The sequence below is a fragment of the Prionailurus viverrinus genome, chromosome F2 (assembly GCF_022837055.1).
Source record: "Prionailurus viverrinus isolate Anna chromosome F2, UM_Priviv_1.0, whole genome shotgun sequence".
In the NCBI taxonomy this organism is placed as follows: Eukaryota; Metazoa; Chordata; class Mammalia; order Carnivora; family Felidae; genus Prionailurus; species Prionailurus viverrinus.
The window spans coordinates 39,246,296-39,263,356 of NC_062578.1; the positions used below are offsets into that span (position 1 = coordinate 39,246,296).

The following is a 17,061-nucleotide window of genomic DNA, read 5'->3' on the forward strand; positions in this document are numbered from 1 at the left end:
TGAATGGCTTCAGTCAGCCCGTCTTGGGTCTTACTTCCAACTCTGCCATTTGGTGGCCTTGAAACCACAGGCAAGTTTCTTAACCTCTCAGGGAGGTACCTGCCACACAGGAGTAATTACCGCATGTTGTTCAGGAGGATGTCAGTGCTAAGCACAGTGCCTGATGTTCAGAAAGTCCTGAATACAACGGAAGGAAGTAGCACCTCCCGGCACTGGCCGGAAGAAACTATCTACAATCCTCCCACAGCACAATCTTTAGAATTAGAAAGCTCATTGCCCCATGCCTCCCTCCAGAGGCACTGACAGCTACATCGTAGAAAAAACATTAGCTTACCTCCCCTTACACTTCATCAGTGACCACATTTTCTGTACCTTACTGTCCTCAGACCTTATACAGATTCACCGTTAGTGGCCATTTATTTCCCCACTCCTCCTCCTTTATGAATTCCCCTCGTTGAAATTCCCTCTAACTTTTGTTTTGATATACTACAATTCTGTTTGTTACACTGGTACCTCTTTTTTTCTTCTGTTTGTTCATTTCCGTCTAAATATTTGGCAAGAGGGGGAAGCTGGCGTAAAGAAAAGAAAATCTTTCGCTTCCTACGCTCTCCCTTGTCAGCCCTCATGGTTTCAACTATCAGCTGTAAGAAAACGATACTCCAACCTGTTTCTCCAGCCCTTAATTTCCTTCCTGAGCTACTATCAAGTGCCGGTTCTGGAGCTCCACCAGGATGCTCCTGTCACCCAGGTCAGTATTCCCTAAACCTGATTCTCTGGTGTGGTCTACTTTAGTCGTTGGCAACATTCAAGTTCAAGACTTTGTCATCTTATTAGAAACTCCTCTTTCTTGGGGCGCCTGGGTGGCGCAGTCGGTTAAGCGTCCGACTTCAGCCAGGTCACGATCTTGCACTCCGTGAGTTCGAGCCCTGCGTCGGGCTCTGGGCTGATGGCTCAGAGCCTGGAGCCTGTTTCTGATTCTGTGTCTCCCTCTCTCTCTGCCCCTCCCCCGTTCATGCTCTGTCTCTCTCTGTCCCAAAAATAAATAAACGTTGAAAAAAAAAAAAAAATTTTAAAAAGAAACTCCTCTTTCTTTAGCCCCTGCAACAACTCAGTGCCAACCCCCATGGATCTTGCCTCCGTGGGTTCTCTTCCCAGGTTTTCAAGCTTATGGTTACTATCCAAGTTCCTTCCCTGCCCTTTCTGTTAGAATAGCTTCTTTGTTTTTTTTTTTTTTTAATTTTTTTTTTAAATCTTTATTTTTGAGAGAGAGAGAGACAGAGCATGAGCGGGGGGGGGGGGGGGACAGAGAGAGGGGGAGACATAGAATCCAAAGCAGGCTCCAGGCTCCGAGCTGTCAGCACAGAGCCCGACGCAGGGCTCAAACCCACGGACTGCAATATCATGCGGTCTATACCTGTATGGGAACCTGAGCCGAAGTCGGATGCTCAACCGACTGAGCCACCCAGGTGCCCCTGTTAGAACAGCTTCTTAACTGGTTTTTCATCTCTCTCTATCATTCACACACACACACACACACACACACACACACACACTGCTCACTTGGAAGGTGGCTTGGTTCTGATATACATCTACTCTGCATCTCTCAACAACCTTACAAATTGAGTCACATAAACATTATGCTAGTTTTATAGATGTGAAAACCAAAGCTCCGACACGTAAGCCAATGCAGACCATTCAAGGTCCAGTGCTCCATCCACTATACTGTGAAAGTCTATGGATGCAAACACCTGGCCTTTTGATATGAAACAACAACAACAAAATCTTATTGTAACATGGAATCATAGCTTGCGCTCGGAGAGCTCCAAACTGTTCCGGGATTGATGGGTCTGACAGGATCATGACGGCCTTATAAGAACCATGCTGAGAGACTCCTGTGCTGTAACTACATGGTAACTAATTCTACAGTGTCCACTCAGGTGGAGTTTCTATTATTTGGAACCTAATGCACAGGGTCCACTGGGGGTAGTTCCGCCGCTTCTAGAAGGAGTAAAGAACATGAACCTCTCAGAGTGACTTGCTCAAACTGTCAGGGCTTAGCAGGTTCTGGAAATACAAAGTATAAAGATTTGATCAGTGTTTTTCTTTAAGTGCCACAAAGATGTTCAACGTTAATGTAAACTGTGTAGTTCTGTACCTATGTAGGAAAAGTAAATAAAGGCCATTTTAATTGGAGGGGGGTGGTGGCTTTAATTTGGTGGCTTAAAACTCAAAACTATTAGAACAGTACAATTACTTACTCTCTGTTCTACGCCCACTTCTAGTCATTGCTTCGATCCCCTCTGCTAGAATAGGTTATGGATCTCAAAGAAGAGTCGTAGCAGACTGTTTGGAAATCGACCCAATCTGACAATGTTCACTGGGAAAAAACTATACGTGTATGGGAACCAGACATGAATATGAAAACATGAGAGTTTAAGATGGCAAGATTCGGCAAAATTGTTTTTTTATTGACCCTAATGCTGGCAGTGTATTCTCGGTGCAAAACGTTAATACACTGAAAAGAGAGAGAGAGAGAGAGAGAGAGAGAGAGAGAGAGAGAGAGAGAAAGTACAGAAAGTATCATATTGCTTACATGTCTGCCCCAAGTGCAGCATCATTCTGTTATAACAACAGTTGGTATTATAAACCTATACCTTTACCTATAAACCCAGGTAAACTTAGAGAACTAGGGAGGAATAATGTGAAGGAAGTCCAATGAGGAAACAGATAGACTAATATGCCATCGAGGGAAAAAATTCCCATCACGTGGCTATTGAGAAGGTGGCCTGAGAGGCAGACGGTCCGGGCTGAGGGCCAGCTCACACTTAGGGCTGAGACCCCGAGCAAAGGCCTCACCTCCCGGGACTCGGCTTTTCTTGGCTGCAAAACGAGGACAACAGGCACTCTCTACTCTACCTGGACTCATAGGAAGACTAAATGCACCGAAGCACAGAAAGTATAAAAGGCAGTTTTTAACCACGCCAGGTGCAGAATTAAACTTTCGCTGTAGGTCTGCCCATTTCACCTCAGGCAAAACACACTTCCTGCCTCCTCGCCACCCCCACCTCCCGCCCCTGAACTATGCTGACCGGGATTTCGGGGCACCCAGGACAGCCGGCCCTGGTGGGGGATCACCCCCTCTACCCTGAAGAGTCCCCTTCTACTCGGAAGAGTCCCCGTCTGGATGATAAATCACATGGCCCTCCTACAGGTAATACCTGTGCCTATTTATTCCTGACTCTGCACTTCTTCCTGCTCTTCTCCCCAGTTCCATATTTTCAATCCTTGTCTCCTCTTTCTAGAAACATCTCCATTCTTTACTGCCTACTTTTTCAGAACCACTAGTTTTCCGAAGCAGAATGGGCATTAGGTTCGTTGTTCATGTGTGAAAACAGGTAGAAACTCTGAAATCATAGAAAGAAGCATACATGGGCATCTGTCCTTAACACAAATAGCTCAGAAGAAACTCGGTCTAGAGATCTGTTCTTCTGATTTGGAGCTCAGATTCCTTCTTGAAGTTCCTCTGAGGAGGAGAATACTATTTTGTGCATTTATATTATCTACATATGCATTTTTACAGATTTGGATGCTCTAGATCATTTGTGATCTACATAAGACATGGGTAATGTCTGTAATAGGGGGTGACTTCAAATTAAGGGAGAGAAGGGAGAAAAAGCCTTGTGGCAATCGGAAAGTTTAGCGTGTCTTGTGATGAAGGACCGTGGGAAGTATCAGTTGATAAAGATGCCTTGCGTTACAGCTCTCGGAACACTTTGAATTAAAATGTAGGTGTAAAAAAATCTAAACGTTGTGTGTCAACCATCAATAAAAAGCAAAACCAAACAAAAACTTCTAAACAGCCCTCTGAGGTAAGCAAGTAACATCGCATTCCTTAAGAAGAAATGGAGGTTGACAGGAGTGAAATGACCCACCCAAGGACGCCTCCTCTCAGATTCCTTCTGCCCCAAGCACCTGTCTCTGAGCTTTGCTAGCTAAAGAGGACCATCAAAACGCCTGAAAATGGCCTTCAAGTGGTGTGACCATATAATTCATCATATAAACCAGAACACTTGAGAATAAAAGGGACCACTCAGTAATCACAGGGGACAACAGGGATAAACTGGGATTGTGTCACTCAAACTGGGAGGTATGGTCACCCTGTACCCTACCTTTATATACTATCCTGATTTTCACATTAAACAGCATGATTTAAGAGTCTGTGCTCTGTTTACCCTTTCTGATTCAGAGACAATCTGTCTAGCTGGATTCAGTAACTGATCTGAGCTTCCTAAAATTTTTAACTTGTGTTGTTTATGCACAAAAAATAAGGAAGGTTCCCTCTTCTACCAAGCCCCTACTCCCACTCCGCCCCCAAATAAACTCCCCCCCTCCCCACCTTGGGCAGATCAAAGCCAGCAAGTTTCTGAAGACTGTCCAAGTAGGATTATCTGATGTGTATTTCCCAACCCCGTCTTCTGGACTCCCTCTTCTTCCTTGACAGCCGACCAGTCATGAAATCCTGCCCATTTTATCTCAAGGGTTCCCAGCCAACATCTACAGTTTTCTCCACCCCCGGAGCCACTACCAACCATCTTCATCCCCATCTGCCTCCTCACACAGATTGGTCCCTCCTTTTAGTTTCCTCTAATCTCTCTCCACACGGCGCCTGAGTGATCCTTCCAAAACACTCTCATAGCCCTCCTGTTTTCAAAACCTGGTAGAGCTTCTTTTCCCCACCTGTCCTCTTCTTCCTGCACAGAGGCACCAACATGCCCCTTGCCCAGGGAGGCAGTGATGAGGTCATGGAGGGTGCAGGGAGATGGAGAGCAGCCGCTGACCAGTTCCTCATTGTCCTCTTAAATATCAGATGAAAGGAACTTAATTTCTGGAAGCTTCCACACTAAACGTGTCAAGACGCTTATATCTGGCTAGTGATTTACCTCCTCTAATGAACTATAGTCAACATGAAAGCAGAGGTCCCCTCAGTGCCTAGCACCATCCCTGACATAGAATAAAAGCTCAGAACTTGGTTATTGAAAGAATAAATGAGTGGTACCTGGGTGGCTCAGTCGGTTAAGCGTCCGACTTTGGCTCAGGTCTTGGTCTCACGGTTTGTAAGTTTAAGCCCCACATGGGACTCTCTCCTGTCAGCACAGAGCCCGCTTCAGATCCTCTGTCCCGTGCCCCCCGCCCCTCCCCCACTCGTGCCCTCTCTCTCTCTCTCTCAAAAATAAACATTAAAAAAAAAAAGAATAAATGAAAACATGGATGTGAGTGATTCAGAGTTATATGTATTGAATAACAAACTGCCCTGGGCAGGTCACAAACATGAATTTTTTTTTTTTTTTCAACAAATGCCCATTAATTTCTTAGTGCAGTTTCTAAATCAATGTTTCCTACATTTAATGGGAGTATGTTCTTTCTCCAACCAATTACTATGGTGGCCAGACCTCTTACGTACTTTTCTAAGAAAACAAAGAACAACTTATCAAACTTCTAAAACACAATACTATGTGGGTCTTATTTAGGGTTGAGTGGCTAAAACTCAAGAAACCCCCCTGCCTAGAACAACAGAAAAGAATTCTGAGAAGTACCTGTGCTGTCTTTGCAAATCAGCTGGGCCACGCAGTCCGGCCTAACAGATTCCCACCCTGGGGCCAACCATGTTGAATGCGGGAATAGGGAGCTCTACTCTAGCCCAAGGAAGCCAAAGTTGTTCTGGCTCAGTCCCAGAGGGGCTCAGGGAACTTTCTAAACTTGAGGTGATTTGCAAACATCACTTCTGGGGTGGCTTCTATCAGGTCATTTCTATGAAAAGGTGTATATTGCTCAGTGTGAGGGAAGGGCAGGGTCGAGAAAAATAACATGCTGGATTCAAAGTTTTGTCCCCCTCATAAAGTAGAAGGATTTCTGAGGAGGGAAATAAAAATATTTACCTATAAATGTGGGCAAAAGATAGAGCTGCCTAAACTTAGCACCAGGCATTTAGACTGTTCTTGGACATTGTCATTCCTCAGGAGAATTCATAACATTAATTTAGGGCTACTGGATTAACCCTTTACTTCTCTGTCAAGTCCTTGGTCGAACCATCTTTATCTTATAGACTCCTGTCCAAGTCTAGAGGGGTCTCAGCTTCATTCCAATGGATCTCTCTTCCATCTTTTGCTCTGCTATTCTCAGGACTGTGTTTACATTGCTTTCGAAGAAAAGAAACTCAATTATTCGAGGGATCAAGCCCTCCGTCTCACTCCAAGTCTTGAAAGAGGTACAGCAGGTTAAAAAGAAGAAATCAGACCTAAGTTGCCTTTCAGGTTATCTGCATCCAAAAATGACCTTACTGGTCCTTATGGAAAGATCCTTGTAGCTACGGAACACCATAAGGACTGACAGCATGCCACGAGTTCCAGCTTTGTTTCTGCCGTGTCCTAGCCATGTCAGGTGAGTTTCCTCACCGGCAAGATGATAAAATGATCATGTCTCAAGGTTCTGGCCACTGTAGGAGACACTTTCATTCATAGTGACAACACGCTAAGAAGACCAAAGCTTTTAGATGCTTGGTGGCTTTCTCAAAGTCACAGAATTGTAAGAGATAGGGCCAGAAATTATATTTGGTCTTCTGAATTTCAAGCCCTTTCTCCTAGCAGAGTCTACCTTGAAACCCTTGGCAACATGTCGCTTAAGACAAGGGTAGTGCTATATTGCAGATTAAAGACAGTTCTAGATTAAAGTTTCCTAAGAGATCCAAAAAGAAAGAAAGAAAAAAACAACTGCTACAGAAGATCATTCATATCCAGGGTATTCTATCCTATCTACTACTTACAGCTACTGGCCGATACGCCATAATTGTTTAAATGTTTATTTATTCATTTTCTGAGAGAGGGCGCATGAGCACACAAGCTGGGTGGGGGTAGAGAGAGAGGTAGAAGGAGAAATCCCAAGCAAGCTCTGCACCGTCAGCGCAGAGCCCAAAGCGGGGCTCGAACCCACAAGCTGTGAGATCATGACTTGGGTCAAAACCAAGAGTCACACGCTTCACTGACTGAGCCACCAGGCGCCCTGCCATAGTCTTATAATGCTAAATGTTAGCGTCTAGATCACATATTTTTCTGGGTAAGTATTAGGAATGAAAGCACAAAGCTCTTAGACACTAAAGGAATACAGCATTGTTATTTGCCAAATAAAAACTTAGTTCTCAATTTCTTCTTAAACATTTACCTTTAGAATTTAGTGGCCTACAAAATACTCTTACCATACATAACCACCCTAATGTGTCCTTGTGAAAGTGATAATGTTTTAGGGAAGGCACCAACCATGCTTCACGGCATTACGAACTTAAATGGAGCAGGACAAATTCTCTCCAAAACATGTTAATAGACATTTAAAACACACACACACACACACACACACACACACACACACACACACACAACACAAGATCCTTAAATATCTTAGCCACAAGATGCCAAATAAAATTGAATTTATGTCTAGCTTAATTCGACAACGGAAAAGTCAGCAGTTAAAGGGTAGATAAACTTCTCTTTGTCCCTCTTTTCCTGAGAAACTTTCAAATGTTGAAAATCAATTCCTTTTGTCCCCTTGTTATTCATCTGCTACACATTAAATAGAAACTCTGGGCATGGAGTGATTCCCGCAGGGTCTTTCATCTACAGAGAAGCCTGGTACAAATTAAATTCTTACTCTCCCTCACAAATTATAGATATGTATTGTAGTAGACCATTGATTTATCAGATGACGCTCTTGCTAGTTCAGCTTGGTGAGACTAGCTCACTACAGCCCTTTATCTAAAGTTACTGCGGGGTGGCGGGGATTGTGGCACTGCATTCATTAATGCGAAGCATCACTACGTTGTTCTGATGTTACGGGCTCTATTTTAAATAGCGTTGTTAGGTACTGTGTGTTAGTTACTTCCCAGATCCTTGAGCCATTTGGGCTATGTGTGCGTGTGTGTGTTTTAATATGCTGAAATAATACCAAATGATATTGTGACGACTGTGATGTTATGCTATGAAATGACTCGCATAATGGTTATTACAAATAAGGGGAGAAACAGATCGTGCAGAAAGAAGATCTCTCAGAAACGCTGAATTGAGGCAGGTGCTGTTTTCGCGCTGGACTTTAGGACCAATGGTTAAGGGGGTGGCTGTGATCCCAGCCATGTCATATCTTGGGGAGAGCACGTTTGCACAGGACGTCTCTATTAAACCCCTTGTATTAGAAGGAAACCAAACACACACACACACGCACACACACACACACACACACACACTGACATACACGTGTGCCCACAGCCGAGTGCTAAGAAGCTATGAGAATTTCACTTGAATCTATTACCCACCAAATATATTAAAAACCTTTTCTTGGCAGAGTTGTACTTTTAGACAACATTTGATCAGCTCTTGATGGATTCCACAAGTGCTGGGACGCCCCCCCCCCCCCCGCCCCCACCCAGATTATTCTCATTTTGCCCCTGCAGATCGGTTTGTCTAAAAGCCAGTACCCGCTTTTACTTGTGACCTCCTGGAATCAAAAGCAAGCGCTCGGACTAGCGGAAACGCCCTGCGTGCCTTGGAAGCTCCCCCTAGCACCTCACCTCGCTCGAATCCTCCTGCTGATTGATGACGGCCAGCGCGTCCTCCGCCGCCTGCCGCTTGGCCTCAGCCACCGTGCGCTCCATCTTGGCGCGCTCGGTCGTGATCATGTCGTGGGCTTTCCGCTCGGCCTCAGACACGGCCTTCTGCAGCTCGGTCATCGCCTGGCGCTTCACCTCGTTGACCGCCTCCTCTGCGTGCGGGCAGGCCACACGGGACAAGAGAAGATTTCCCTGTTAGCGCGGGACCTTGGATACTGATCGCTGGTAAACAGAATTCTATAGTCTACAGGCATGACTCTCATCCCAGGTATTGGGCAGTTGTCCTGGCTGTCTAAAAAGCCAGCAGATTTTGGAAATTCATTTAGGAAAACAAAGAGTGAGATTTTTTTGTTTTCCCCTTTAACTTGCATGTCTGGGAATATTTTTTAAACTAATGTAGCATCACTACCACTTTTCTACCAAACCAGTACCTCCAGAAATGATGATGACACCAAACGTAAAGAGTTAAAGGACAAAACGACCACAAGAAACCTTTCTGGATAATTCGGACATCTATATTAAGGTGGTTTGCCACAATGCTATGGGGTAATATGCACGGAGGGAGCGCATGAGTAAAGCTTTCAAAACAAAAATAGGAAGGGGATGGACTTTACGCATCTACACGTATAAGTGCTAACAATTATTTTGCTGGTGAAACATACAGCACAGTAGTGAAAGGGCATTCAGATGGCAACTGAACAGTGTAGACCCTGTAAAGACAATCCATGATGAAACAGATGATCCAGCTTCTCTTTTTCTTAAGTCATTTCTTGAGTAATGTGGATATATGTCTGTACAGACTGAATGATAGGGATTTTTAAAAATCATTTTCTCATTTCCATATTTTAAGCCGTTGTCCACCTATTCAATTGAACACATACACAGCTTCACATAACCAACTGTTGCACTAGACAAATGTAATTGAACCCTACCAGAGGCCAAAACAATCAGGCCTGCCTGGAAACCTGCAAGGTGTCAAATTAGCTCTTTATTTTTGGCTGTGGAAAGGGTGCAAAGATTTGACTAATGTACAATACGAGATTGACAACTAAAACAAGTAATTTCCATTAAAAAAAATTAACTGTTCTAATTAACAAGGGAAAATATCCTCCCCCTAAATTAGTTTATCTAATTTTCATCTTTATTCAAAGCAAAATGACAATGATTAATTGAAAATTTAATAAGCAGTAATTATTAACTTGGCAAACCTAGTACCAATTAACACTCTATTAAAACTAATTATGACATGTTTCATTCAAGTGTTTGCACTTAATTGTTTCACCCACTTAAAAAGCACCTTAATTAAATGTTCTGTTTAATTAAAAACATAGATTCCTAATAAAAATGTTTTACTGTAGATTAAAAATGTAAGAGATGCAAATACTCCTATGGTTTCTTACACGTCTGTGGCTTATTCCACACATCTACAGTCCAGGACGTGAGGATCATCAAAAGCCTTCCACTATTAATTAGCTGTCAAGACTTTTGTAGCTTCTGTCCCTTTAAGAACATTATATCTGAAGTCCTTTCACTTGCAGTTTACTGTCTCCTATGTTTTTACAAACTAAAATATAAGGGAACGATCCAGACCGGAAATATTAACTAAAATATGTTAAGCCTTTGTTGGTTGCTTTAAGAGAGATGCCATTTAAAATCTGGACAGAAACAGAGCACTGCACAGAGTTGGAAGCACGTTCTTCACCAGGAGGTGAAAAGATGCCTTTATTACTCTACCGTAAACGACCTGGGGGACCAGGGAAGTACTGCCCTTCTAACTATACAGCCAGGGTCTAATTTAGTTTGAATATTCAAGGTGAATTAAAATTCTATCTAAGTGGTAATACAGGACAATAATTTTTGCTTACGATCAAAGCTGTAGCTTGACTAATTGTGTATGCAAATCAGGCAATTTATATTTAAATTATGCATTCCTATTCTAATCCCACAGGCATATACAGATCAGCAAAGAGAGTTGGTAGGACATGTGCAAGGTGCTTGAATATTTATTACCAACTGCAAACATCCACTGATCGTTTGAAAAAGAAATATACTGAAGAAAACACTCGGTTGTGACTTGAAAACCATCTTTATGCTGGATTTTTTCCCCAATTTGATGAAGAGTTTTCATACCTTTACAGCGTGTTCTGTTGCTTTTGCTGCTGCTTTTAAAAAATACTAATTGTAGGAGAAAATTGATGGGTCCTTCAACATTTGTTAGGATCCCAAATATTCAAATAATGTATATTGTTATATTACGTTGTAAACTATTACTGGGGCAACACGAGGAATTTGAATGAGGTCTGTGAGTTAAATACTGTTAATGTCCTGATTTTGGTACTTGTACTGTAGTTATATAAGAGAATGTCCTTGGTCTCAGTTAATACACACTAAAATCTTTAGGGTCAAAGGGCATCGCGTATGCGACTTACTCTCAAATGGATGGCAAAAAATACGTATAACAGGGGAAAAAAAAGAGAGAGAAGAAAAGAAGAAAAGAAAGATATTAAAGCCAGTACAGTAAAATTGGGGAAACTGGGTAAAAGGTATAAGGGAATTTTTTTACACTGTTTTTTTGCAACTTTTCTGCAAGTCTCAAATCATTTCAGAATAAAATGGTGCTAAATATTGTATGATATACTTTCATGCACAGGATATACTTTCTGCAATTATAATTTTCTGTGAAAAAGGATGTGCTGGTTATACAACATTGAATTGAGAGCTCTGCCCCTTTGATATTTTTCAAATGCTTTAAGTTTTCTTTTATTTACTTTCTTTTGCCACAAAGGTAATGTATAATGCTTTGATTGCAAAGATACACTTTGTAGGTTTTCTTCTAAAAAAATTTTTGCCCACAGCAAATTTTAGAATCTTGGGGGGAAAAGCTTTCAAATTGTAACAAGCTGAGTTGCAGATGTTACATTCTGCCCTTGGTGTTTTCATCATGCTGGATGCCTTGACACTATGAACACCACAAATGCTTTTCAAGAAGCCTATAAAGATAAATATTGTAAGTAGTTATTCAAGATTTCCAGATGAAACTGCCACCTGTACTTTGGAGATTTAATATACTCCTTAATATTAGCATCCATCCATGGAAAACTATCCCCACACTGTTCTTATGCAGCAGATTAGGGATACCGCTGTGAGAAGAACACAAATTTAATCGACAGCACTCCTAAGTCATATTTGAGATGGAAAACCTACGATAGAATACAGCACATCTAAAAAATGTTTACACGATAAAAGTATTGCTCTTTCTCTCCTCGTGAAGCCCCCGCCGTGTCAAGTATATCCAGAATTAGTTTCAGGAACCCACAAAACAGTGAGGAAAAATAATCGGGGACTCGATAGATTACGACATGTTGAATTTTTTAAAAACGTGATTACGTGGAAAATATACAGTGCGGTTTTGAATCCGCTTCCACTGCTTACCACTTATGGTAGGACTTCCTTTGTGCATAGCTATTCAAGTTGACTTTCCCACAACGGTGGTCTATTCAGAAAAATCTGCTCTCACTTAATAGCAGTCAAACAAAGCCTTGAGCAGATAATAGCACAGAAAAAGAATTTGGATTACACAAGACTTTACCGTCAATTTTTCTTTATGGACGATCACGGATTTAACTTAAAGACACATAAATAAGGGAAATACAGAGAAAAGACTCTCTCCCACAACATAAAATGTCATCCTTCTGCTGTCCAAAATGGCAATTCTTTATATCTCTTAGTGGAGTAAGTTGCACTGACAGCTTAAAACTGGGGAAGAAAAAGTGATCAGAAAGAAGATGTAGCCATTCCTTTTCCAGACAGGTGACACTCAGCACATTTTAACAGCTTGGGAGTATGCTGTGACCCATGTAGAAATCTTAGAGGTGATTCTATAAATCTAATTATACTATGCAGCTGAGCAACATATATATTTAACCTTTAAACTGAATGATCTGTCTGATTTGTATACTAGACATGCAAGAGAGTTTTCTGGTTCTCTATCTAAGTCACGAAGCCTAGAATACTATCAGATTTGGACACTCCTTACCACTCTTACAAAAACAGGTATTTCTTTGAGAAAGCTATAAAAAGTCTTGGATAAGAGCCAAATGATCAGATTGTCAACAAGCTGCAAAAAAACTACAGACACAGCTGGGTCAAATCACAACCCAAAGAGACCCTTTCCCTTGACTATTTCTCCTTGAATAGGGTTCCTAGCCCAACACCCAGGTGATCCTTTGCAGAAGTAGTATTTTCCAGTTTCTCAAGTCAAACTATTTTCATAGTTGGGGTTATGGCAGCTCAAAGTCACAGTCTGTGTCTGTCACATCATCTTTTAACTCCTGAAACAGGCTTATGGATTTATCTCTTGAGTTGGTTTTTGCAAGGCTTTGACTGAACTTTTAGTGTTGGTGGTCCACCAAGATTCTGCCAGATCTGAACTGTGTAAAGTCAACGTGTGACCAAGAACTTGAAATCAGCCCCCAAAGGTAGAGCAGTATCTCTTAATGAAAATATGATGGTGTATATGGTGGGGAAAAACAGAAGTTAAGCAACTTTGTCATTTAACTTAGAAAATAACTTAGCTATGGTCCTTGAATATTAATTAGAACAGATCAATTTCAGATACTGGTTGTAATCATAACATCTCAGAGTGCCTTGGGGCACACCTGGGTGGCTCGGTGGGTTAACCGTCCGACTTCGGCTCAGGTCATGATCTTGAGGTTTGTGGGTTCGAGCCCCGCATTGGGCTCTGTGCTGACAGCTCAGAGCCTGGAGCCTGCTTCGGATTCTGGGTCTCCCTCTGTCTCTGTCCCTCCCCCACTCGTGCTTTGTCTCTCTCAAACAACGTGTAAACATTTAAAAAAAACTAGTCAACTAGTTTTGCTGAGATTTTCTTAAGAATTTAGGAGACGTGTCGATTATATCTCCATTTTACAAAATCAGCCGAAAAGACAGACGTAGGCGATTTAATTTCTAAAACACTACAAGTTTTTTTCCATTAAGAATACACTGCACGTAAGCTGAGACCTCTTAGGCCAGCTTTCGGCCTGAAACCATGAAAGCACCTGAAAAACGGAGGATCCTAACAGAAAGACTGCCAGACGGTCACTTACATGGCACTGGCAGCTGCTACCAAAATAAAAACGATTCCATGTTCTAATAAGGCCCGGGTGGAGAATATTAATTAGGATTTTAAAATTTTGGTTTGTGGCGGGGGGCTGTTTTGTTTTTGTTGTCGTTAGCAGGAAAGGCCCTCCTTGTCGCTCCTCACATGGCTGCATGAACAACTGTGCACAGCTGCTAGAACGCTAGACGCGTGTTTTCAACAGTTCTTACCAGCTTTCTTCCAGATCTCCTCTGGCACGTATCCAGAAGCAGGCCTGTGAAGGAATTCCCGATGCGCATCTAGGAAAAGGATGCAAAGCAGGGGGTGGGGGGGGGGGGGTGGGGGGGGAGAAAGCACCATAAGCATGTTATGTCATTACACACAGTAGAAACCGGCCATGCCTGTTCTCTTGGCTGCTCTACAAAAACATAATTTTTAAAAGGCCGAGCATTTCACTTCTAGAAAATAAACACGAAGAGCAAGGCCGGTCATTAGAGCTCAAGGAAAACAGAAGGCCATTGGTCTAAATGCCTTGGATGCTCGAAATTCAACAACTTCCATGATTTCATTATACACTATGATGTCTGGGAGCACTGCTCCCAGAACGCTCTCAACTGTGGGGATTTTCATAGGCATATTTTATTTTGTTAAAGAATATGAATGGTGTTTGGTAGTTTTCCTTCCAAGAGTCAAACTGGTAGTTAGAAACTCAAATCTTAGGCTAATGTTAATTTTCACACAGCTCTGATTCCACCACCTTTCAGTAAATAGTGAGCCTTACTCCATGGCTAACCAGTTCTCACAACTACTTCTTAAAAATCTCGCTGAGCACGAAACATTTTCACACACATTAGATCATATGGGTTTGACGTGTGGAAGCAAGAGAGAATCATTAGAATGGATTCAGAGGTATTTGGTTAACAAAACAGAATCAGTACCTGCTTTCCAAAAAAGAAAATGACATCTCACATTAAATGAAATGTGCTTATCATACTTGGCAAATTTTAAAAGTTTGAGAAAACATCATAAGAAAACTGATGTAGGAATGCTAACCTCCAAAATAACATGCTCATGGAAATGGCAGGACACCTTTAATATTTTCCTATATATGCTTGAAAATAAAGTGTATACAGTCTTCCATAGTTAAAATATATACTATATGTCTTCCACATTGAATTTTCCCTGAAAGCCTATGTATTTAGGGGCTTGGGGGAAGAAAAAAATCACTTCAACTTTTCTAAATACAACAATCATTCAACCCATGATAAATGTCAAGTCATTAAAAATTTCCCTACATTTATAAAAAATGTCAAGTAGCAGAATACAGAGTATAGACAACAGAAAAGCCCAATCAATTTAGCTAAGTACATACACAATTTTACATTTGAATGCCTTAAATAGATTTGAATGTTTTGGTTCCTTGTAGGGCACACAGATTTATCAGTTGACTAAAACTGAAGATTTCCCCAACTATTCTGAATTAGCAAAAGCTTATTATATCTTAATGAAGGGCATTTGGAAACTCTGTATTATCTCTGCAATGTTTCTTCAAATCTAAAATTATTCCAAATATATAATTTTATTTTCAGTTTTCATTATAATTTCATGATTACTTGATAATTGGATAGACTGGAATACCCTTGCATTCTCATGCACACATTGACTTCTATAAGGAAAATGATGAAAACCAAAATGCTTTTAGTTAGGTAATTTTCATCCTTAAAACAGCTAGATAAAACTGTTTGGAGCACACACCACTTCAAGCAAATATGATATGGCTAATTAGATTTGTCAAGATTTAACTTCCACACCACTATAACTGTTTCCAAAAGAAATAAAGAAAGTGTAATCAAGTTCACATTTAGCCATACAGCACAATGAATCAGAGATGAACTTATGGCAGCTTTTCAAGACAATTTCTGGGAACAGATTTTGGCTTAAGTATAATTTATTAGATAAGAATAGATATGTAAAGTCTGAAGAGAAACAGAAAAATCATGCCTTCCCCAAAGAAGCAAAAAAAAAAAAAAAAAAAAAAGTGTTTTCCAATTATTGGATTAAGAAAAGATCAATACCCTTATAAAAATTATATTTTTTACTAAATGGCCAATTGTTATTACAGGGAACACGAAAGGTAATGTTAGGTTATCCACAGGCCACGCGTGAAAGATACTAATAACTGGCCCCAGAGAGCATAGGCCGAAGAGCGTTTGTTCTAGAGCCCAGTGAAGTTGAATCCCGGCTTGGCCATATTCTAGGCTGGTGACATTGAGCAAGCTAGTTTCTCCAGGTCTCAGTCACCATATCTATCAAGTGGGGACACTAATACAACATCTAGGTGCACTGCTATGGAGACTGAACGAGGTACTTCCTATTGCATGCTGGGAACCACACATCCCAAACTCTCATTAGACATTACATGCTATTACCTTTGTTATTATTATCGTTATTATTATTATTTCGTAGGCTGCCCAGTAAGAATGGATACTTATTTCCTCATCAAGAATTAAGGTGGAAAAAAAAGCACCTTAAAATTTCTTCTTTCTCCTAGCACTTAAATCCATATAACATGAAACTTAAAAAAGAAAACAAACAAACAACTCTGGAGAGATTTGGATTAAGCAGTATACAACAGTGATTTTTTATTCCGAGCATGTCACTTGGGGATAGAAGTTATTTACATAGTTAGTAATTCACTGCCTTATTCCTTGTTGGAAAGTTCTCAACTTTCTTACATGATACTCTTATAAATTTTATTTAAAACTCATGAATGTTGATAGCCCCCAAATTTACTCAAAGATAATGTCCAAGGCTTAATTATGTGTCACCTTCCTAGGGGCTGTACAATAGAGATTGTGAAGGTCCATACACTTCCCATACTGGAAAGTTGTGCAGTATTTCACCTTGTCTGTATCTCCCTAAAATTCACAGTGACATATAAACTTATACTCCACCTCACCTTGACACCTGATAGAAACACCACAGCCAACCAAGCAAAAATCCTTTTAATCCCACTCTACCTCCTTAAATAATTTCTTTTCAAAATAAGAGAAGAATCTAAAGCAGGTAAATTATTTTTATAAAATAGACAAAGATTTACATATATATATATATATATATATATATATATATATACACACACATATATACATACATACTTTACAATACCCTCTCCAGTTTTAAGTTACTGTGTCCTAGCTAAGCATCAGGTCTACCAACCAAATGAATGATCAATACGTGTATTCCTCAGATTCTATTTTTGATACACTGATGAATACCACTGTCACTACAGAAACCAAATGACTAATAAACG

At 40.9% G+C, this 17,061-nt stretch overlaps 1 protein-coding gene across 7 annotated transcripts in view; it reads right to left on the reverse strand.

The window, feature by feature from the left end:
* Positions 1–17,061, reverse strand: part of RUNX1T1 (RUNX1 partner transcriptional co-repressor 1) — a 142,737-nt gene that overhangs the window by 7,995 nt on the left and 117,681 nt on the right. For all 7 annotated transcript variants that reach the window (XM_047842259.1, XM_047842253.1, XM_047842255.1 and 4 more), the window contains 2 exons: positions 13,979–14,047; positions 8,612–8,802 (listed from right to left, as the gene is read on the reverse strand). In XM_047842259.1, coding sequence (XP_047698215.1) covers positions 8,612–8,802; positions 13,979–14,047 — 260 coding nt within the window. The remainder of the gene's footprint in view (positions 1–8,611; positions 8,803–13,978; positions 14,048–17,061) is intronic.